Source organism: Microcaecilia unicolor, chromosome 2 (assembly GCF_901765095.1).
Source record: "Microcaecilia unicolor chromosome 2, aMicUni1.1, whole genome shotgun sequence".
Lineage (NCBI taxonomy): Eukaryota > Metazoa > Chordata > Amphibia > Gymnophiona > Siphonopidae > Microcaecilia > Microcaecilia unicolor.
In genome coordinates this window covers 7,012,493-7,036,870 of record NC_044032.1, presented here as the reverse complement: position 1 = coordinate 7,036,870, position 24,378 = coordinate 7,012,493, and the positions used below count along the sequence as shown (strand labels likewise).

General features: G+C 49.7%; 1 protein-coding gene across 1 annotated transcript in view; it reads right to left on the bottom strand.

Annotated features, from left to right (window-relative positions):
* LOC115461774 (CMRF35-like molecule 6) overlaps positions 1-22,530 on the bottom strand; it is a 29,002-nt gene extending 6,472 nt beyond the window's left edge. Inside the window, exons 1-3 of the mRNA XM_030191819.1 lie at positions 22,365-22,530; positions 9,684-10,010; positions 1,569-1,725 (exon numbers count right to left, since the gene is read on the bottom strand). Coding sequence (XP_030047679.1) covers positions 1,569-1,725; positions 9,684-10,010; positions 22,365-22,404 — 524 coding nt within the window. The 5' untranslated portion in view covers positions 22,405-22,530. The remainder of the gene's footprint in view (positions 1-1,568; positions 1,726-9,683; positions 10,011-22,364) is intronic.
* Between the last annotated feature and the right edge of the window lie 1,848 nt (positions 22,531-24,378).

Genomic DNA, 24,378 nt, shown 5'->3' with positions numbered 1-24,378 from the left:
CTGTTCAGTTTAGTGGATAGGCAGGAACAAGTGATTTCATCGTGCAATAGAGCCTCTTCCTAGGCTAAATCACTTTCAATATTAGCCAGATATTGCCTGAATTTCTCACTAAGGATCTTCTTCCCTGTCATAGACAGATGTAGCTGATCATTACAGTACAGCCTTTTGTAGAAAGGATGGGAGTGGGCTGGATAGATGGAAGATTGGTAGATGACAGCAAGTGGGCATAAATGGGCTATGAAAGCACAGTAGAGCCCTGTCCTCACTTGGATTCCAGGGCTCTGTCCTTTCCTGGTTCTCTTCCTACCTCTCCCTCCGCAACTTTAGTGTTCACTCTGGTGGATCCTCTTCTACTTCTATCCCTCTGCCTGTCGGCGTACCTCAGGGTTCTGTTCTTGGTCCCCTCCTCTTTTCTATCTACACTTCTTCCCTTGGTTCATTAATCTCATCCCATGGCTTTTCCTACCATCTCTATGCTGATGACTCCCAAATCTACCTTTCTACCCCTGATATCTCACCTTGCATCCAAACCAAAGTTTCAGCGTGCTTGTCTGACATTGCTGTCTGGATGTCTCAACGCCACCTGAAATAAAATATGACCAAAACCGAGCTTCTCATTTTCTCCCCCAAACCCACCTCCCCACTCCCCCCGTTTTCTATTTCTGTTGATGGCTCTCTCATTCTCCCTGTCTCCTCGGCTCGAAACCTTGGGGTCATCTTTGACTCTTCTCTCTCCTTCTCTGCTCATATCCAGCAGATTGCCAAGACCTGTCGTTTCTTTCTTTACAACATCCGTAAAATCCGCCCCTTTCTTTCCGAGCACTCTACCAAAACCCTCATCCACACCCTTGTCACCTCTCGTTTAGACTACTGCAATCTGCTTCTTGCTGGCCTCCCACTTAGTCACCTCTCCCCTCTCCAGTCGGTTCAAAACTCTGCTGCCCGTCTCGTCTTCCGCCAGGGTCGCTTTACTCATACTACCCCTCTCCTCAAGACCCTTCACTGGCTCCCTATCCATTTTCGCATCCTGTTCAAACTTCTACTAACCTATAAATGTACTCACTCTGCTGCTCCCCAGTATCTCTCCACACTCGTCCTTCCCTACACCCCTTCCCGTGCACTCCGCTCCATGGATAAATCCTTCTTATCTGTTCCCTTCTCCACTACTGCCAACTCCAGACTTCGCGCCTTCTGTCTCGCTGCACCCTACGCCTGGAATAAACTTCCTGAGCCCCTACGTCTTGCCCCATCCTTGGCCACCTTTAAATCTAGACTGAAAGCCCACCTCTTTAACATTGCTTTTGACTCGTAACCACTTGTAACCACTCGCCTCCAACTACCCTCCTCTCTTCCTTCCCGTTCACATTAATTGATTTGATTTGCTTACTTTATTTATTTTTTGTCTATTAGATTGTAAGCTCTTTGAGCAGGGACTGTCTTTCTTCTATGTTTGTGCAGCGCTGCGTACGCCTTGTAGCGCTATAGAAATGCTAAATAGTAGTAGTAGTAGTAGAGGGGATGGAAGGCGGGGTGTGTGGGGGGGGGGGTGGGGAAGCTGTATAACTCACTCTGTAAGAGATATTTCCGTGCCAGCGGAGTCACCCGGAAGGGTAGAGATAGCTGTTCCCTCCTCTTCCGATGAATCCTCTTCCGATGAATTCCATGTAACATCTGACTCTGTGAAAGGAGAGAGGTCTGGAAGTCTCCCTTCTGGTGATGCTGTACCTGAGAGTGAGGGATGGGAGGTTACAAATAAGCACAATGGAATTTAAAAAAAGATAAAATGTAATGAATCATACTTGATGGTTGTTTAGAAGAAGGTGTGGGTCACCACTAGACAGGATACAAAATCTCTTACTGTGCTGAAGATCACAAGGAGTTTCAGTAGGGTCTGAACCTTAGTTTACCTGGTTGTTCAGTCCACTCTTTCACTACTTGAATTTTCAAAAGATATATTTTCTGATTTACATGCACCGTGCACCTTTGTGCCCCGTTTTGCAGTGCTTAAAGTTGCATGCACATTCTTAGCCTCATAGCAACCTGATATTGAAATTCTATTTATGTATATATACAAGTTGTCTTGTGTTTGAAAATTGGGTTGTTTTCTGCATGTTTGAAATGATGCAGCTAATTTTGAAGCTAGCTACTGTATAACACAAGAACAACAAATCATTAATCATGAAAATAGTCAAATCCTGGGGCTGGCTCATTGGCACCATGGCATAACCAGGGACCTGGGCTTCATTTTTAGTTTAGGTCTTTGGCACGCCAAAGCTATGAGTGTTGTGTAATAGTAACACCAAGAGGTCAGTATTCAGCAGGTTGATCAGCAGCATTTAGAATGTCTTTTACTAAGGTGCACTAGCATTTTTAGCTCCTAATACAAACCACCTGGTGCTAAATGCTGAGACGCCCATAGGAATATAATGGGCATCCCAGCGTTTACCCACGGATTCTATACAGTGCGCTTAGATTTAAGCGCCAAAATCAGCATACATTCTATAACACCGCACGTAACTTAATTGGCTTAACAAGCTAAAGTGATGTTAGCACTTAACAAGAGGAGTGGCCTAGTGGCTAGAGCACCGGTCTTGCAATCCAGAGGTGGCCGGTTCAAACCCCACTGCTGCTCCTTCTGATCTTGGGCAAGTCACTTAACCCTCCATTGCCTCAGGTACAAACTTAGATTGTGAGGTGTCCTGGGACAGAGAAATATCCAGAGTACCTGAATATAACTCATCTTGAGCTACTACTGAAAAAGGTGTGAGCAAAATCTAAATCCTATATAATAAAACACACCTCCAGGCGCCTAAATCTAGGCACCGATTGATTTTTGTAGGCACCATATATACAATCTCCTCCTTAGCGTTCTTTAATTAGTAGCACAAGCTAAAAATGGTAGAAGCACCTTAGTAAAAGATCCTCTATCAGGCTTATTTTTGAAAGAGAAGGGCACCCATCTTTCAACACAAATCGGGAGATGGGCGTCCTTCTCCCAGGGTCGCCCAAATCGGCATAATTGAAAGCCGATTTTGGGCTTCCTCAACTGCTTTCCGTCACAGGGATGACCAAAGTTCCCGTGAGCCTGTCGGCAGTGTAGCCAAGGCGGAACAGGGGCGTGATTAACACATGGGCATCCTTGGCTAATAATGGGAAAAAAAAGGGCGTCCCTGACGAGCACTTGGCCGACTTTACCTGGTCCATTTTTTCTTGCGACCAAGCCTCAAAAAGGTGCCCGAATTGACCAGATGACCACTGGAGGAAATCGAGGATGACCTCCCCTTACTCCCCCAGTGGTCACTAACCCCCTCCCACCCTAAAAAAAACTTTAAAAATATTTTTTGCCAGCCTGAAATGTCATATCCAGCTCCCTGACAGCAGTATGCAGGTCCCTGGAGTAGTTTTAGTGGGTACTGCAGTGCATTTCAGGCAGGCGGACCCACGCCCATCCCCCCCTACCTGTTACACTTGTGGTGGTAAATGGGAGCCCTACAAAACCCACCCGAAACCCACTGTACCCACATGTAGGTGCCCCCTTTCACCCCTTAGGGCTATGGTAGTATTGTACAGTTGTGGGTAGTGGGTTTTGGGGGGCTCAGCACACAAGGTAAGGGAGCTATGCACCTGGGAGCAATTTGTGAAGTCTACTGTGGTGCCCGGTTGGTGTCCTGGCATGTCAGGGGGACCAGTGTACTACGAATGCTGGCTCCTCCCGCGACCAAATGGCTTGGATTTGGTCATTTCTGAGATGGGCGTCCTCAGTTTCCATTATTGCTGAAAACCGGGGACGACCATCTCTAAGGTTGACCTAAATGTTAAGATTTCAGTGTCCCCGACCGTATTATCGAAACGAAAGATGGACACCCATCTTGTTTCGATAATACGGGTTTCCCCGCCCCTTCCCGAGGATGTCCTGCGAGGACGCTCTCAGGAAAACTTGGGCGCCCCGTTCGATTATGCCGATTATGCCCCTCCTCATAGTTTTTAAGCAGATAAAAACTCTACATAAGAAATAACAAACATAATGTTCTTGTACGAGAAAAGCATTGGGATCTGGAAAACGAAGAAGTTATGATCACCTGGGACATTTTCATTCCAACAGATAAAAAGCCGGATGGAAGAAAACTGGATATAGTGGTAAAAGAGAGAAACACCAGAATAGCATTAATCATAGAGGTGTCAGTCCCGAGCGATTACTCTATGGAGCGAGAGAAAATCCTCAAGTATCAGGAAATGCAATCAGAGACCAATAAAAGGTAGAACAAAGATACCGAAATATTTCCCATTACTTTGGGCACCACCAACTTGATCCAAAAGAATTTCCAAATGCACCTGGATAAGTTGCCTACACAATGTGGAAACTCAAAAGAGTAAAACCTGTCTTCCCAAGGGAGGTATTCCATAATCTGGTGCAAGCAATGGTGTTAAGTCATTTGGACTACTGCAATTCCATCTATGCTGGATGCAAAGCACAAATTATTAAGAAATTCCAAACAACCCAAAACACTGCAGCCAGACTTACATTTGGAAAAGCAAAATATGAAAGAGCCAAACCCCAACTACATTGGCTCCCACTAAAAGATCAAATTACATTCAAGACCTGCACCCTGGTTCATAAAATTATTTATGGTGAGGCTTATATATACGTTAGACCTTATAGACCTACCAGCAAGGAATACAAAAAGAGCATCACGTACATTCTTGAATCTCCACTACCCCAACTGCAAAGGACTTAAATATAAATCTATATATGCATCAAGTTTCTCTTACATCTGCACGCAACTATGGAATACATAACCAAGGGCCATAAAAACATGATAGCAATCAAACTATAAGTATCTTATTAATTACAACCATATTATTATTCCACTCTACACCCAACATCTACCATGACCAGAGGAGTCCCCCATAAACCCCTTGAACAAATATAGCACCCTTCCCATAACCAAAAGGCCCCCGTGACCTACACTTTTATCAAATTTTCCAACAATAACTTCTCAAGTATCCCTAACTCATCCCCACTCCCCCCCTCCTCCCTCCCCACAAACCCAATTGACCCTATCTTCTTTCACGAACTACAAAACGTACTGGGCAGCTACTACTCCTAAAACCTCTATACATTGTTCACTATTAAGCTATGACTCCGAGGACTGAGAGACTGCAAAAAAAGATCCCAAATCTGAACAAATCTCTTCCTACATCCCAAGGACCCCCTTGCCGCCCTTGCCTCCCATGTGGCTAAAAGATGTATCTGATTCCTCCAATGCCAAAAATTAGGAGGATCCGATGATGTCCAGTAGTGCAATACCGTTTTCCGGGCCACTAAAATCAACTTATGACACAAAACACTAGCCTGTCTAGGCATGGAGCGGAATGCCCTGGGTCTGTCCAACAAAAATTGAGCTTCTGATCCTTGGATCGTACATCCCACCAATTGACTTAAATACCTTCTAACTTGGGCCCCAAAATTTCGCAGCCTAAGGCAAGCTCATATAGCATGATAAAAGGAGCGAGGGCTCTGCTCACATTTGGAACATGCCACGCCTCCCTGCCCGCCCACATGTGCCAACTGAGCTTTAGTCATATATGAACATAGAATCACCCTGTAACCACACTCCCTCAATCTTTCATCAGTTGTAAGGGACGTAACGCCTTTCAACGAAACTGCCACATATTTTGTAGTTTTTTATGCACTAAACTAACCCATTTGGAGAAATTACCCCCAACACAAATCCTTTGCAAGTTTTACAGCGAGCGCACTTAACCGGATAAATTACACTGGATAAAGATAGGATTATGTTTTATGTGATCCTTTTTATCCAGTTCACTTACCCGGCTAAGTGCTGACTCCATCCCGGACCACCCACAAAATAGCCTGTTTTGGCTTAGGCACTAATGCCCAGATGATCAAAAGCCCCACGCTGTTCCAAACAGCGCTCTAAAATAGCGCTGGAACAGCGCGGGGCACTATTGGACCTAGGATCAGAGATAATGCATGCAAATTTAAGCAGCGCAATTATCTCTGATCATGGGGTAGAAGTGCGGGAGAATTGTGCCTGAGCATGCGCTCAGCACAATCCTCCCGCACTTGTTTGACAGGTCTGGGCTGTCAAAAGCCCAAACCTGTCAAACACAGGGGCTGGAGGTCCATGGGACCACCAGGCTCTGACTACCCCTGCCCCGAGCAACGGGGGCTAGAGGTCCGGCAGACCTCCGGTCCCTCTGACGATTCCCCCCCCCCCCAGGTTCAGGGAGGGCTTGAGGGCTGGGTATATTCCTTGACACTGTCCAGTTAAGGGCCACTGAATATGCCAGTTAGCCCCCGACAATTGATTTATATGGCCAGGACCCTCTCCTGGCCATTTAAACCGCTTTGAATATAGACTTCTAGAAACCTATTTCAAATTTGCCAATGGTATCCAAGATAGTAGAGGCCTGTGTTGTTGCAGGAATGGAGGCATGAATTTATGATACTTCAGGAGTCAGACAGCACACCAGAATGAGGGAGAAATCTTCTTTATTTGCCAGCAAACAAAGCAGGACATCAGTTCTAGCTCTCTTCTCTCTCTCTCAGCTCTCTGGATCTTTGTGGCTTCTGTCTGTCCTCTTCAGCTCTCTTCTCCTCTGTCTGTTCCTTCTGCTCTCTTTCAGCTCTCCTTCTCTTCTCTTCTGAGCTCCTTCTGTCCTTCTGACGTAAACTGCTTCTGCTCCTACTTAAATACAGTTCTATCTAGCCTAGTCTAGCCTAGCCTAGCCCCCCTTACTCTCCAATTGGTTAAGGAATAGATTGATTACCTTGCCTCAACCAATCAGCTCCATACAAATATCAGTTACATAGGTTCCAGACATTCTAAACTGACCTGTGACCTGAGGCCTCTTACACCAGACATTGTGGCTCCCATCTCTTACATGTTCTTATTATGATTGATTTCCCATCTATAACTTAAACTGGGTTCATTTAGAAGCTAAGGGATATTCTTACATTTTATTATTCTCATATTCCTAGTCTGGTTCATACTAACTACTAACTGAACTCTGGCATTCATTAAGGGGGTCAAGGGCCAGTCTTACTTAATAGCATACGGCTATAGTTTGTTATTTCTTTCAGGACCATTTCTACATCTACCTATAATTAATCAAGACTTTTCCTGACCTTCTTCACCTATCAGCTTATACATTGAACCAGCCAGAAATGCAGAATAACTTAAAACACATGTTGGCCTCTTCACTGCAGTCTAATCTTACTTAGAACGTCAGACAAAGAATGATACAGAATTTAAAAAGGTTTCCTACATATTAACTACACAGAATACATATTCTAAAATAAGCATAATCAAATTCCCTATAAAACAAATCTAAACATCAGGAATATCTACATATTAAGCACTTCTAAATAGTATTTCAGCCTATTCTTAAACTACAATATGTCATATGTCTGGCTCATGCCTGCTTACAAAACTATTCAGTATGCCTAATAATATACAGATGTTGAGCTAGCCTTCATCATTCACAAGGGACAGAGTTTCATTTCTCACTGACCTTTCTGACCTGTAGCTCAGTAGAGCTAGGAGCTAAATAATCTGAACCACCTGGCATTCCTTCACTTGCAGAGTGAAAGTTAGAATTAACAAATATGATTTCTTAGAATTAATCAATTTCTTTTACCCACTGCCTCAGTGTAACTACTCAGTTGCAGAGTGTTGTGGAGGAAGTACATGAGTTGGATGTGGAACATCAGTATTTATCTAGATCAAAGGGGGCAGCAGGGGGTCAACATGCACATTGCTGGTTCCACTGTGAAAGAGGGAGTACTAACCAAAGAACTTTGCACACTTCAATGAGGGAAAATGTCAAAAGCCAAGGAAAAAGAATGTGTGGGATGAAGGATACACCACAATTCTCTATTCACTATAATATAAATAGTGTAGGAGGAAAGACCTCAGTGGCCCGCATATGCCAAAAGAGCCATAAAATGCTCTAAGGAATATGCTAAGCTTCACAATAGCTCCACCATCACTGGTCAAGAAACCTCCTCAGTGTAGCCATAACACAGCAAGAAAACATTCTTGATATATAATATCTCACTACTTCATGTAACCCAAAGTGGAAAGCATATATTTCAAGGCATAAGTATTGCCATACTGGGAAAGACCAAAGGTCCATCAAGCCCAGCATCCTGTTTCCAACAGTGGCCAATCCAGGTCACAAATACCTGGCAAGATCCCCAAAAAAGTACAAAACATTTATGCTGCTTATCCCAGAAATAGTGGATTTTCCCCAAGTCCAATTTAATAATGGTCTATGGACTTTTCCTTTAGGAAGCCGTCCAAACATTTTTAAAACTCTGCTAAGCTAACCGCCTTTACCACATTTTCTGGCAATGAATTCCAGAGTTTAATTACACGTTGAGTGAAGAAACTTTTTCTCAGATTCATTTTAAATTTACTACTTTGTAGCTTCATTGCATGCCCCCTAGTCCTACTGTTTTTGAAAAGAGTAAAACGAACGCTTCATGTCTACCCATTCCACTCCACTCCACTCATTATTTTATAGACCTCTATCATATCTCCTCTCAACCACCTTTTCTCCAAGCTGAAGAGCCCCAGCCGCTTTAGCCTTTCCTCATAGGGAAGTCGTCCCATCCCCTTTATCATTTTCGTCACCCTTCCCTGCACCTTTTCTAATTCCACTATCAGGCTCATTTTCAAAATAGATAGGTGTCCAAAAAGTGACATGTCAGCATTTGGACGTTTATCTCACAGAAACGTCCAAATCAGTATTATCAAAGCCTTTTTTGGGATGTCTTTCTCTTAAGTCCATCAGAAGGACATCCAAATCTCAAGGGGGGAATACCAGGGGCATGTTCAAGGCGGGACTTGGGCGTTCCTAAGACTTGGACGTCTTTCATCCATACTACCACTACTACTACTTAACATTTCTAAAGCGCTACTAGGGTTACGCAGCGCTGTACAATTTACATAGAGGGACAGTCCCTGCTCAAAGAGCTAGATGTTTGAGCTAGACCAAAGTCTTCTGCACTAACCACTAGGCTACTCCTCTACTCCACACAAGAGGTGCCCCAAATGACCAGATGACCACTGGAGGCACTCGGGGATCACCTTTCCTTACTCCCCCAAATCACAAAACATTTTTCCAAACAGCATTTTCAAAAGGAAAAGATAGACTTTTTTTTGTAGAAAATGACCTTTCCTGTTCTGATTTTGGACATTTTACAAAAAATGTCCAAATGTAGACTTAAATGTCATATCCAAAAATGCCCCTTGTGCACTTGACTTGCCTAAAGTCACAAGGAGCAACAGTGAGAATTGAACCCTTGTCGCCAGGATCAAAGCCCACTGCACTAACCATTAAGTCACTCCGGGATTGTCTCTTCATGCTCAAGTGTATAGCACTGCGTATGTCTATAGCACTATAGAAATGATAAGTAGTAGTAGTAGTAGTAAGACAATATGAGATAGGAAGGGATGGTATAGCTGAGACAGAGATGAGGATGAACAGAGCCAATGGGCCAGATGGTCTTCATCTGCTGTCATGTTCCATGCTTCTAGGTTAAATATCAGAATTACAGTGATTATAACAATTGAAACCCCCATAAATTTAAGAGACAGGTGGTTTGCCAAGGTGAAAGGGATGTGCAGACACCAATAAGAACAGAGGCTCACCTGGAGGAAGAGAGACTATGAAAGTGCACATCTTATAGCAATATCTATTATGCATTATTCCACATGAGTATCTGCCAATATCTTCTTGAGTAAGGTTCTGCATGGTCACTGTGAATCTTTGGTTACTATATTCATCCTTCATGGAGATTCTGCCCTCTGTTGTAGCTTGAACTAGTGGCTCACAGGACCGCTGTACTGTCTTGCACCAACACTTGCCAGAATTCCGAAATTTGTTTTCATAGTGACACAGTACTTTGAGTGAATCTCCTTCATAAGAAAAGTCAGAGCGTTGACACTTCGGCGACTTCTTCGACAGAACCAAACAGCCTGTTGTACAGAAAAACGAGAAATAAGTCATTCAATCTAACATTTACACAGAAGTGAATAGCCACTAGCGTTTCACATAACCACTCAGAAAACCAGGGGTGGACAGACCATTGAGTCAATAGGACAGTGCCCGAGGGCCCACTCTCCCCTATCTTCCATCTAGTTTAATCACGTTTAATAGATGGTTAGGGGTATGGTTACCATATGTCCGTAGGTCCTATGAAATGTCTGTATAGAAATGGTAGAAGTCTAATAAATAAGATGGGAGAGGCAGAATGCATAGTGCTAAATGAAGACAGAGATAATAATAGTATAATATAATAGTACCACCAGGTTGCTTCTAGAGGTCTTGGCAACCATTTTCAAGTGCAATGGGCAGGAGTAAGTGGGCATCTCTCCTGCCCTTTCTCCACTAGCCTATGTGAGAAGGAAGAGGCTGTCCTACCCTGGTTAGGCCCCTAGAGGGCGCTGTTCCCCTAAAATGTCCAGGGAGAAGGGCTGGGTGAGTCACTAAAGGGAGCCAGTAAGGGGATGTATAGCAGGAGGTCGCTAGGATCAAGGAGAGTCCTGGGGATAGAAACAGGTGCAGCAGGTTATGGGCTGGGTCCTGTTTGGCCATTAACCATTTAATACCCCACCTGAGTTGTGAGGGAGAGAGGAGAGCTAGCAGCTGCAGAAGAGGGCTTGTAGCTGAAGCAGGAAGATCCCCATGGAAAGTACTGGCTGAGCCCTATGGCCTGGTGGTGAACTGTGTGTTACCAAGAAGGACTGAGTTAATACGGCTGGGGTAAGAGAGAGGAGAGCTAGCAGCTGCAGAGGAGGGCTGGTAGCTGAAGCAGGAGGATCCCTATGAGAAGTATTGGCTGTGCCCTTTGGACTGGTGGTAGAACGGTGTGTTCAAACAGCAGGCTGAAAGTCCTGGGGTAAGAAGTCCTTAAAGCATTAGAGTTTGACTGTGTGTCTAGAACTGTGTGTTACCAAGAAGGACTGAGTTAATACGGCTGGGGTAAGAAGGCCCTAGAGTATCAAGTAGAAGAACTGTGTGCTACAAGGAAGGACTGGGTGTCCAGGACTGAGTTAGTACTGAGCCCAGATGCCTGTATGAGAGAGAGTCAGGGGATCAGATGTTCTTCCAGGGGAAGGAGGAGGGAGAGAGAGAGAGGTCAGAGTTTGGGGTGGAGCAGATAAAGCAGATAACCTTCTGGGGGATGGGGAAGGGAAGGAGGGGACTGGAATAAGTAGGGGAAGGTAGAACCTGTCCAGATACCTTATGCGGGTCCCGTTCGATATTCAGCCCGGACCAAAGTAAGTGTCTTCTTATGTAGGTGCCCAGGTGAATGTCAGCCAGGACCTGTATAAGTACCGGTGGCTGCCTACTGTCTGGTTGCCTACTATGGAATCGATGCTGGTGGCCATGCACGGCCTGATACTGAATATCTATGTCTATCTTAGCTGGCCATGATAAGCATTAAACCCTCCCCCCACTGATTAGTTTGTGAAATTTTGAGTATAAATTTAGTAAAATTTCAAAGAGGCCAATTCAGGAGCATAATTCTTAAAGTTAGGAGCATAAATCCTTTGAATATCGGGGACTGTCATTACAATCATCTGCTCTCCTCAGTCAAAAATAGTCAGCCCTCTGCAGGCACTGAGTCTCTACCTGTATTCTACTACTACTTAACATTTCTAGAGCGCTACTAGGGTTACGCAGCGCTGTACAATTCTAAGGCCTTCACCTTTCTCACACAGAGCTCAGTTAAACACAACCTTTTCCCTTGGGTGGCTTCACTCAACTGCTCAGCAGTTTGGGAAAAGAAAATAAGATGATACCTTTTTTATTGGGCATAACTTAATACATTTCTTGATTAGCTTTCGAAGGTTGCCCTTCTTCGTCAGATCGGAAATAAGCAAATGTGCTAGCTGACAGTGTATATAAGTGAAAACATTCAAGCATTACTATGACAGTCTGACAGGGTGGGAGGATGGGGGTGGGTCGGAGGTATGCATGGGGACATCAAAGCATATCATTGATATTCTAACAGGGTGGGTGTGGATAGGTGAGGGGTGGGGTGATCAACAGAGACATACAGCTTTATGGTTTATAATGGGCTAGGAACCCCAGATCCTTGTTAAGTCCTTTCTGTTGGGTGTAAAAATATTCAATCATTCTGACTTCAAAGGTCTTACGTTCTTGTATGGTTTTAAAGTTACCTTTCAGGATTCTCACTGTGCTTATTTCCGATCTGACGAAGAAGGGCAACCTTCAAAAGCTAATCAAGAAATGTATTAAGTTATGTCCAATAAAAAAGGTATCATCTTATTTTCTTTTCCATGTTTTATTTTGTTTGATTTCTATTGATAACCTTCAAACCCTGTAATTTATTTTTTCCTTTCCTTACTAGCACTAGTCCCTGTTTCAGCTGCTCCCTGGTACCCCAGCACTGACTCAAAAAAATCCCCCAAAAGAAACAAAATAAGGCCAAGAACTGTTCCACCCCTGCACTTGGCTTTGCTGCATCTATTCCCTGCAGCCACAATGTGAAATCAGCCACTTCTGCTTGGCGGTTGTGAACTGCCCCTCACTGCAAGATGCCATCTTACAGAGTACAGTGCCCAGGGTTTCAATCCGACCTGAAGCTTAGCACCCATCCCAAAGGAGTCAGCAAGAGCCAGGACTTACTTGACATGTTTACCGGCACAGAACATGGTCCCATTTCCTTCTTACAATGCCCCAGAGCTCAGACCTTCACGTTAAGAAACAATTTAATCCACTAGTTCCATGGGGGGGGGGGGGGGGGGGGGTGGATTTGGGATATTCTGGGGAGGAGGATGGCAACATGTCAGGCAGGGATCCAGACGTTAACCAGGCTGATATTCGGACTTGTGCCCAGTTAATTCTCCACATAAAGTTAGTTCAGCCATTTTTCTGTCCTAATTTTATTTGGTTACGTAGCTGGTTAGTGGACTGAAAATTACCGCTAACTGGCTCTGTTTCCGCTCCACCCTTACTCTGCTTCTGGACAAGCTGGTTTTGGCCTAGGTGGTTAGAGAGAATATTCAGTTAAGAACCTTGAATATCTGCAGATGCCCCCCCTCCCCCCCCATAAATGATTTAAACAGCCAGGTGCCTCTCCTGGCCATTTCAATAGCTTTGAATGTAGGGTCCCATGTAACTATCAAATGGCTCAGCCCTTGATTTGGATTTAATTTTCCCAAACTGTGTTCATGGCTAGTCACAGTCCAGATACAATAGACAGATCTCTGTTCCACAGCATTTACAAGTAGAAAATGACATGGGGACGGGGACCCAAAGTAACTATGGGGATGGGGATAGGGACAGAGCCCGTGAGGATGGGGTGGGGATGGGGATAGGGACAGAGCCCGTGAGGATGGGGTGGGTTGGGGACAGATCCCGCGAGAAGGGGTGGGGATAGGGACAGAACCCGTGAGGATGGGGTGGGGATGGGGACAGATCCCGCGAGAACGGGGTGGGGATGGGGACAGAGCCCATGGGGACGGGGACCCAAAGTAACTATGGGGACGGGGATAGGGACAGAACCCGTGAGGATGGGGTGGGGATGGGGACAGATCCTGCGAGAACGGGGTGGGGATGGGGACAGAGCCCATGGGGACGGGGACCCAAAGTAACTATGGGGACGGGGATAGGGACAGAACCCCGGGTGGGGATGGGGACAGATCAGCGAGAACGGGGTGGGGATGGGGACAGAGCCCATGAGAACGGGGTGGGGATGGGGACAGAGCCCATGGGGACGGGGACCCAAAGTAACTATGGGGACGGGGATAGGGACAGAACCCGTGAGGATGGGGTGGGGATGGGGACAGATCCCGCGAGAACGGGGTGGGGATGGGGACAGAGCCCATGGGGACGGGGACCCAAAGTAACTATGGGGACGGGGATAGGGACAGAACCCCGGGAGGATGGGGTGTGGATGGGGACAGATCCCGTGAGAACGGGGTGGGGATGGGGACAGATCAGCGAGAACGGGGTGGGGATGGGGACAGAGCCCACGGGGACCCAAAGTAACTATGGGGACGGGGATAGGGACAGAACCCGTGAGGATGGGGTGGGGATGGGGACAGATCCCGCGAGAACGGGGTGGGGATGGGGACAGATCCCGCGAGAACGGGGTGGGGATGGGGACAGAGCCCATGGGGACGGGGACCCAAAGTAACTATGGGGACGGGGATAGGGACAGAACCCCGGGAGGATGGGGTGGGGATGGGGACAGATCCCGCGAGAACGGGGTGGGGATGGGGACAGATCAGCGAGAACGGGGGGGGGGATGGGGACAGAGCCCACGGGGACCCAAAGTAACTATGGGGACGGGGATAGGGACAGAACCCGTGAGGATGGGGTGGGGATGGGGACAGATCCCGCGAGAACGGGGTGGGGATGGGGACAGAGCCCATGAGAACGGGGTGGGGATGGGGACAGAGCCCATGGGGACGGGGACCCAAAGTAACTATGGGGACGGGGATAGGGACAGAACCCCGGGAGGATGGGGTGGGGATGGGGACAGATCCCGCGAGAACGGGGTGGGGATGGGGACAGATCAGCGAGAACGGGGTGGGGATGGGGACAGATCAGCGAGAACGGGGTGGGGATGGGGACAGAGCCCACGGGGACCCAAAGTAACTATGGGGACGGGGATAGGGACAGAACCCCGGGAGGATGGGGTGGGGATGGGGACAGATCTCGCGAGAACGGGGTGGGGATGGGGACAGAGCCCATGAGAACGGGGTGGGGATGGGGACAGAGCCCATGGGGACGGGGACCCAAAGTAACTATGGGGACGGGGATAGGGACAGAACCCGTGAGGATGGGGTGGGGATGGGGACAGATCCCGCGAGAACGGGGTGGGGATGGGGTACAGAGCCCATGGGGACGGGGACCCAAAGTAACTATGGGGACGGGGATAGGGACAGAACCCCGGGAGGATGGGGTGGGGATGGGGACAGATCCCGCGAGAACGGGGTGGGGATGGGGACAGATCAGCGAGAATGGGGTGGGGATGGGGACAGAGCCCACGGGGACCCAAAGTAACTATGGGGACGGGGATAGGGACAGAACCCGTGAGGATGGGGTGGGGATGGGGACAGATCCCGCGAGAACGGGGTGGGGATGGGGACAGAGCCCACGGGGACCCAAAGTAACTATGGGGACGGGGATAGGGACAGAACCCGTGAGGATGGGGTGGGGATGGGGACAGATCCTGCGAGAACGGGGTGGGGATGGGGACAGAGCCCATGAGAACGGGGTGGGGATGGGGACAGAGCCCATGGGGACGGGGACCCAAAGTAACTATGGGGACGGGGATAGGGACAGAACCCCGGGAGGATGGGGTGGGGATGGGGACAGATCCCGCGAGAACGGGGTGGGGATGGGGACAGATCAGCGAGAACGGGGTGGGGATGGGGACAGAGCCCACGGGGACCCAAAGTAACTATGGGGACGGGGATAGGGACAGAACCCGTGAGGATGGGGTGGGGATGGGGACAGATCCCGTGAGAACGGGGTGGGGATGGGGACAGAGCCCATGGGGACGGGGACCCAAAGTAACTATGGGGACGGGGATAGGGACAGAACCCGTGAGGATGGGGTGGGGATGGGGACAGATCCTGCGAGAACGGGGTGGGGATGGGGACAGAGCCCATGGGGACGGGGACCCAAAGTAACTATGGGGACGGGGATAGGGACAGAACCCGGGAGGATGGGGTGGGGATGGGGACAGATCAGCGAGAACGGGGTGGGGATGGGGACAGAGCCCACGGGGACCCAAAGTAACTATGGGGACGGGGATAGGGACAGAACCCGTGAGGATGGGGTGGGGATGGGGACAGATCCCGCGAGAACGGGGTGGGGATGGGGACAGAGCCCATGGGGACGGGGACCCAAAGTAACTATGGGGACGGGGATAGGGACAGAACCCGTGAGGATGGGGTGGGGATGGGGACAGATCCTGCGAGAACGGGGTGGGGATGGGGACAGAGCCCATGGGGACGGGGACCCAAAGTAACTATGGGGACGGGGATAGGGACAGAACCCCGGGAGGATGGGGTGGGGATGGGGGACAGATCAGCGAGAACGGGGTGGGGATGGGGACAGAGCCCACGGGGACCCAAAGTAACTATGGGGACGGGGATAGGGACAGAACCCGTGAGGATGGGGTGGGGATGGGGACAGATCCCGCGAGAACGGGGTGGGGATGGGGACAGAGCCCATGGGGACGGGGACCCAAAGTAACTATGGGGACGGGGATAGGGACAGAACCCGTGAGGATGGGGTGGGGATGGGGACAGATCCTGCGAGAACGGGGTGGGGATGGGGACAGAGCCCACGGGGACCCAAAGTAACTATGGGGACGGGGATAGGGACAGAACCCGTGAGGATGGGGTGGGGATGGGGACAGATCCCGCGAGAACAGGGTGGGGATGGTGACAGAGCCCATGGGGACGGGGACCCAAAGTAACTATGGGGACGGGGATAGGGACAGAACCCCGGGAGGATGGGGTGGGGATGGGGACAGATCCCGCGAGAACGGGGTGGGGATGGGGACAGATCAGCGAGAACGGGGTGGGGATGGGGACAGAGCCCACGGGGACCCAAAGTAACTATGGGGACGGGGATAGGGACAGAACCCCGGGAGGATGGGGTGGGGATGGGGACAGATCCCGCGAGAACGGGGTGGGGATGGGGACAGAGCCCATGAGAACGGGGTGGGGATGGGGACAGAGCCCATGGGGACGGGGACCCAAAGTAACTATGGGGACGGGGATAGGGACAGAACCCCGGGAGGATGGGGTGGGGATGGGGACAGATCAGCGAGAACGGGGTGGGGATGGGGACAGAGCCCACGGGGACCCAAAGTAACTATGGGGACGGGGATAGGGACAGAACCCGGGAGGATGGGGGGGGGATGGGGACAGATCCCGCGAGAACGGGGTGGGGATGGGGACAGAGCCCATGGGGACGGGGACCCAAAGTAACTATGGGGACGGGGATAGGGACAGAACCCGTGAGGATGGGGTGGGGATGGGGACAGATCCTGCGAGAACGGGGTGGGGATGGGGACAGAGCCCATGGGGACGGGGACCCAAAGTAACTATGGGGACGGGGATAGGGACAGAACCCCGGGAGGATGGGGTGGGGATGGGGACAGATCAGCGAGAACGGGGTGGGGATGGGGACAGAGCCCACGGGGACCCAAAGTAACTATGGGGACGGGGATAGGGACAGAACCCGTGAGGATGGGGTGGGGATGGGGACAGATCCCGGGAGAACGGGGTGGGGATGGGGACAGAGCCCATGGGGACGGGGACCCAAAGTAACTATGGGGACGGGGATAGGGACAGAACCCCGGGAGGATGGGGTGGGGATGGGGACAGATCCCGCGAGAACGGGGTGGGGATGGGGACAGATCAGCGAGAACGGGGTGGGGATGGGGACAGAGCCCACGGGGACCCAAAGTAACTATGGGGACGGGGATAGGGACAGAACCCCGGGAGGATGGGGTGGGGATGGGGACAGATCTCGCGAGAACGGGGTGGGGATGGGGACAGAGCCCATGAGAACGGGGGGGGGATGGGGACAGAGCCCATGGGGACGGGGACCCAAAGTAACTATGGGGACGGGGATAGGGACAGAACCCCGGGAGGATGGGGTGGGGATGGGGACAGATCAGCGAGAACGGGGTGGGGATGGGGACAGAGCCCACGGGGACCCAAAGTAACTATGGGGACGGGGATAGGGACAGAACCCGTGAGGATGGGGTGGGGATGGGGACAGATCCCGCGAGAACGGGGTGGGGATGGGGACAGAGCCCATGGGGACGGGGACCCAAAGTAACTATGGGGACGGGGATAGGGACAGAACCCCGGGAGGATGGGGTGGGGAGGGGGACAGATCCCGCGAGAACGGGGTGGGGATGGGGACAGATCAGCGAGAACGGGGTGGGGATGGGGACAGAGCCCACGGGGACCCAAAGTAACTATGGGGACGGGGATAGGGACAGAACCCATGAGGATGGGGTGGGGATGGGGACAGATCCCGCGAGAACGGGGTGGGGATAGGGACAGAGCCCATGGGGACGGGGACCCAAAGTAACTATGGGGACGGGGATAGGGACAGAACCCCGGGAGGATGGGGTGGGGATGGGGACAGATCCCGCGAGAACGGGGTGGGGATGGGGACAGATCAGCGAGAACGGGGTGGGGATGGGGACAGAGCCCACGGGGACCCAAAGTAACTATGGGGACGGGGATAGGGACAGAACCCGTGAGGATGGGGGGGGGATGGGGACAGATCCCGCGAGAACGGGGTGGGGATGGGGACAGAGCCCATGGGGACGGGGACCCAAAGTAACTATGGGGACGGGGATAGGGACAGAACCCCGGGAGGATGGGGTGGGGATGGGGACAGATCCCGCGAGAACGGGGTGGGGATGGGGACAGATCAGCGAGAACGGGGTGGGGATGGGGACAGAGCCCACGGGGACCCAAAGTAACTATGGGGACGGGGATAGGGACAGAACCCCGGGAGGATGGGGTGGGGATGGGGACAGATCTCGCGAGAACGGGGTGGGGATGGGGACAGAGCCCATGAGAACGGGGTGGGGATGGGGACAGAGCCCATGGGGACGGGGACCCAAAGTAACTATAGGGACAGGGATAGGGACAGAGCCCATGAGGATGGGGTGGGGATAGTGACAGAGCCCATGGGGACAGGGACAAACTTTGTCCCCGTGTCATTTTCTACTTTGAAGCCTGTTAATGAACTGGACTGTTATTTGAGTGATGCAGATGATGGTATTTTGATTTTTTGGAAAAACAAGCAAACATACTGGCCACAAATAGCAAAATTTGCCTATGGGATCCTGTACATCCTGCTACCATCACATCTTCTAAGAAGACATCTCCTATTGCAGGAGGGACTGTGGAAGACAGGAGAGCTAGACTGAATCCTGAGATTGTTGATGACTGCTTATTCATCCACAGATTAAAAAATCATAACAGTGCTTCACAAGCATAGGCACCCCGTATAAGAGGCTTGGGGAGGCTAAGCCTTCCCGGCCCAGCTGTGACCTTCCCCGCCTGCCTCCTCCTCCTCCAAATGTAGCCCAGATACGTCACCAAAACAAAATTGTATCTTCCGTCACTGCCACTGCCACTGCCCCCCCCCCGCAGAGCCCGCCCGACAGCCCTCCTTTCCGTTCCTGCCATGGCTGCCCAGTGTTTAAACCTTTTTATTTTAAGTTGCAGCGACGGCTCACCTCCAGCCTTTCCCTTCCCGCTCAATTTCCCGCCTTCCTCTGATGAGGTATTTCCTGTTTCTGCGAGGGCGGGACACTGAGTGAGAAGGGAAACGCTGGAGGTGAGCCGTCACTGCGACTTAAAATAAAAAGATTTAAACGCTGGGCGGCCACGACAGGAATGGAGAGAAGGGCTGTCGGGGAGCTGAGGGCAGGCAGGTGGGGCTGAGTAGCACCTCTAACTTGGGGGCTGGGGCAAGTCACTGGACATGGATGGGAGGGGAGGACAACAGGAGGCAAAGGAGAATCGGACACGGATGGGGAGGGCAGGGAAGAGAGGAGAAATCACTGGACATGGAGGGGAGGACAGGGGAGAGAAGAGAAATTGCTAGACATAGAGTTGAGGGCAGGGGAGAGGAGAATCGCTGGATATGGATGGCTGGAGGGGGGGCAGGGGAGAGAGGAGATTTGCTAGATATGGATGGAGGAGAGGGCAGGGGAGAGAGGAGAGTTGCTGGACATGGATGGATGGATGGAGGTGAGGGAAGTCAGGAAGGAGATGCACATGGATGGAGGTAAGGGAAGAGAGGAGAAATCTGGACATAGATGGAGTGGAGGGCAGGGAAGAGAGGAGAAATGTTGGACAGGGATGGAGGGAAGGAAAGACAAAGGAAGGAGATGCACACGGATGGAGGGGAAGGGAGAGATGAGAAATGCTGGACATAGATGGAGGGGAGGGAAGACAGAGGAAGTAGATGCACATGGAGGGGAGTGAGGAGAAATGCTGGATATGGATGGAGGGCAAACCGCTTAATTTAAGGGCTGGATTGGAACACTTTGAGGGCAGATGCTGAAACTGGAGGAAGGATAGGGACAGGGCTACAGATGGTAGACAGGACGCATAAGGACACAGGAAGATGGTGGACATGGTGAGAGAAAAAATATCAAATGGAAAGAAGACACTGCATAAAACAGAAGACACTGGGACCAAAGCGAATAGAAAAACTAAATGATCAGACAACAAAGGTAGAAAAAAGTATTTTATTCAGAATATGCCAGCTTTTGGAAATGTGCATCTGTGATATTTTGCATTTAAGTTTTAATTTCTCTAGTATTGCTGCATGCTGAGTCTGACTTCTTGAGGTAACTTTCCAGTTCAGTATTTTGCCTTCATATGAGATGTGTATGAAATTGGCTGTGATCCACAATGGGTCAAGAAAGACTGACAGCTTTATGTTTACTGAACATTGAAAGTGAGCTTGTTGGAGATATTAACCCTGAGCAGATCATTGACACCTATGATGTGAAGTCTAATGTGACCATTTCATTTTGGGATTTTCCTTGGATGGAAATAGCAGTGTTTAACAATTGATAACATTTTTGAATAGTATACATTAGTTAATATATTGTAAACCCCCAGGAGTCTCTCATGTGTACTAAAACCCTCTAGTGGTTGCTGTCCAGATTCACATGCGCTCTACCCTACCTTACAAGCACTTGGCTTTCAGAGAAGGACTCCAATATGTCTCTTCTATGGCTGCTTGTACACCTAGCCTCTAGGACTGGGGCTCCTCCTTCACTCAGGGTGACTGTTCCCCCCCCCCCCCCCCCCCCCCCATTATCAATGCTTCTGTGAATCCTTCCCCGCTATACCCTCTGGTAAGCGGTCACACTTCTGGTATTCCAGCAGGGCCCCTTGACACCTTCTTTGGGGAATATAGCCCTGGTCCTCTGCTTTCACAAATATGCAAATCCACTTTATTAGTTCCAGTCTTGTGGGGAACAAGTTCTGTCAAGCTTATCCTTCAACTTGTTTCTGCTCCACTGAGCCCACTTATTTGGGAGACCTAGATCTCAGCATAAAACAGCCACCCCTGGATAGCACTTTCTTCACTCTAACTACAGTTCTCTCTCTCTCTCTCTCTCTCTCTCTCTCTCTCTCTCTCTCTCTCTCTCTCTTCACTTCTCTTCTCTTCTCTCTTACCAGAAAGGTCTAGGCCCACAACTCCTCTTTCCATCTCCTATTCTGAGAGATTCCCTTGGTGGCCTCTGCAGGGAAGGGCAGGTCCTATACCATGAGCACCCCCTAGCTGTCCCTTCCGGTCATTATACTGGTGTACCCCTTTTGGCTCCCTCTAGTGACCAGATCAGGGCATTTTCCAGACTTTCGGTAGGAGAACGCCCTCTGGCGGCCTCCTTAGGGTAGGGCAGTCACTGTGTTTTTCACCATATGCTTTGAACAACCACTTTATTCTTTAACATATGATGCATATCTAAATGTAATAAAAGGTATTAATTGTGACTATTTTACTTTTTTTTTCTCTGTGTTGTCAGACAATTATGGATGGGAGCCCCACCCCTGGCATCACCCCTAATCCTACCCCCTTTAGCCTCCCCAGTTAGGCCACTGACCGCCTACGTTCATAAGGCATATTTCTTTCCCACCAGGGTATACAGAGCGGGTTGTATTTGTACCCCTGGACATTTTAACAGGGAGGATTAGGATTCACTGGGGTAGTAGAAGTCAGCTATTGTTGGGTTGGAAGGGTAGAGGGTGGTGGTGATGGGAGGGTTTATTATAGGAAATCTAGACTGCCCCAATTTGACTGCCCTATTTGATTGACTGTACATTTGTCCTTTAGATTGTAAGCTCCTTGAGCAGGGACTGTCCTCTGTTAAACTGTACAGCGCTGCGTAACCCTAGTAGTTAAATATAAAATCATAAGTGTTTGAGACTTCTGCAGGTGAGGACAGAGCCCAAGGGGATGGGGAGGGGACTGGAACAGAACCTGCGGGGACTGAGACAGGGCCTGCGGGGACAATACGGGGACGGAGATAGAACTGTGGGGATGGGGTGGAGTCGGAGACAAAACCCACAGGGACAGGGCGGGGTCAAACGTTGTCCCCATGTCATTCTCTACTAACAACCTAAATTGGCAGCAGAGGGGATGGAGTGTACATGGTGTACTTGAACGTAACTCACCTCGAGCTATTACTGAAAAAGTGTGAGGTAAATCTAAATAAATAAAGTGACTGGCCCAAAGTCAGCCTTCTACCTGTATAAAAGAGCACATCAAAGTCTTACCTAGCAAAGGCATCAAACCGAGAATAAGAAAAATCTTCATTCTTCCAATAGTTGCTTCTCTCCTCTGGCTGCCCAATATTCAGAAACCTCTTTGCGCTGTAGGGTCTCAGGTGGGTCACTGCTGCTTAGTCTGGCTGGAGGGATCCAGACCCCACATCTCTCTCATCTCTTTCATTTAAAATCCTGGGACTGAGTGAGCAGAGTTTCAGTGACTGACTTCCTTTATGTCGTCACGGGTTGTTTGCAGCAAAGAAGGGAAACAGGGAAGGAAGTATGTTTTGGAAAGCTCCTAGCACAGCTGTGATGTGGCAATTTGTGGTTGGTTTTAACAATTATTGGTATCACTGACAAATTCAAATATAGGCACTAGTGAATTATCTTTGGATGAACTGTATAGTTGCAATTTCATCACCCAACAAGAAGCATCAGAAATGCCTTCTATAAATTACAGTCTCCAGCAGCCAGAACAATCCTAAAGAAAGCTGGATTCTTCGCAGACTGTACATAAAAATAACACAGTGCTTGTTTTTGGTGCCCATTTGAGACACCATCAGGCTTATTTTCGAAAGAGATCGCCGGCCATCTTCCGACACAAATCGGGAGATGTTCGGCGGACTCTTGATCCTGGCCAAATCGGTATTATCGAAAGCCGAATTTGGCCGGCCCCAACTGCTTTTTCATCGCGGCGCCGGCCAACCTTCAAGGGGGCGTGTCAGTAGGGTAGTGAAGGCAGGACAGAGGGCGGGGTGGGGGCATGGTTATGAGATGGCCGGCTTCACCTGATAATGGAAAAAAGATGGCCGGCTCAGACGAGCACTTCGCCGGCCGGGCTTGGGCCATTTATTTTTAGGACCAAGTCTGAAAAAAGTGCCCGAACTGACCAGATGACCACCGGAGGGAATCGGGGATCACCTCCCCTTACTCCCCCAGTGGTCACCAACCCCCTCCCACCCAAAAGAAATTTAAAAAAAAAAGTTTTTTGCCAGCCTGTATGCCACTGCTCCAGAGACAGCAGTACGCAGGTCCCTGGAGCAGTTTGTCATGGGTGCTGTGCAATTCAGGCAGGTGGACCCAGGCCCATTCACCCCCCTACCTGTTCCACTTGTGGTGGTTAATGTTGAGCCCTCCAAAACCGCCCAAAACCCACTGTACTCACATGTAGGTGCCCCCCTTCACCCCTAAGGGCTATGATAGTGGTGTAGAGTTGTGGGGAGTGGGATTTTGGGTGGGATTTTGGGGGCTCAGCACCCAAGGTAAGGGAGCTATGCACCTGGGAACTATTTTTGTTTTTTTTAAATTTCTAGAAGTGCCCCCTAGGGTGCCCGGTTGATGTTCTGGCAAGGCAGGGGGGGCGAGTGCACTACAAATGCTGGCTCCTCCCACAGCCAAATGCCTTGTATTTCGCCGGGTTTGAGATGGCCGGGCCCGGTTTCCATTATGGCTGAAAATCAGAGCCGGCCATCTCATCAAAACCCGGTGAGCGATTTAGCCGGCCCCAAGCGTATTTCGAAAATGTGCTTGGCTCCGCCCCCTCACGGAGCCGGCCCCGAAGATGGCCGGCCAGCGATTTGGCCGGCGCCGTTCGATTATGCCCCTCAATGGGGGCTTATTTTCAAAATAGAAAAATGTTCAAAAAGTGTCACAAAGCAGTATTTATTTTTTATTTATTTGTTACATTTGTATCCCACATTTTCCCACCTATTTGCAGGCTCAATGTGGCTTACATAGTACCGTAGAGGCGTTCGCCAAGTCCGGTAGAGGAACAAATATAGGGTTATGTTGTGGCCGAATAAGGTAGGTATATTTCAGGCAGATTAGGGTCGAAGATACGGAAGATTATATAATGTCCAATACAATCTTTGGTTTTGCTGTGTTGCAGAGTTCAGGCCTTTATGTTGGGTCGATATGGTACGTCTTTTTGAACAGGTTGGTTTTTAGAGATTTCCTGAAGTTTAGATGGTCGTAGATTGTTTTCACAGCTTTTGGCAGTGCGTTCCATAATTGTGTGCTTATA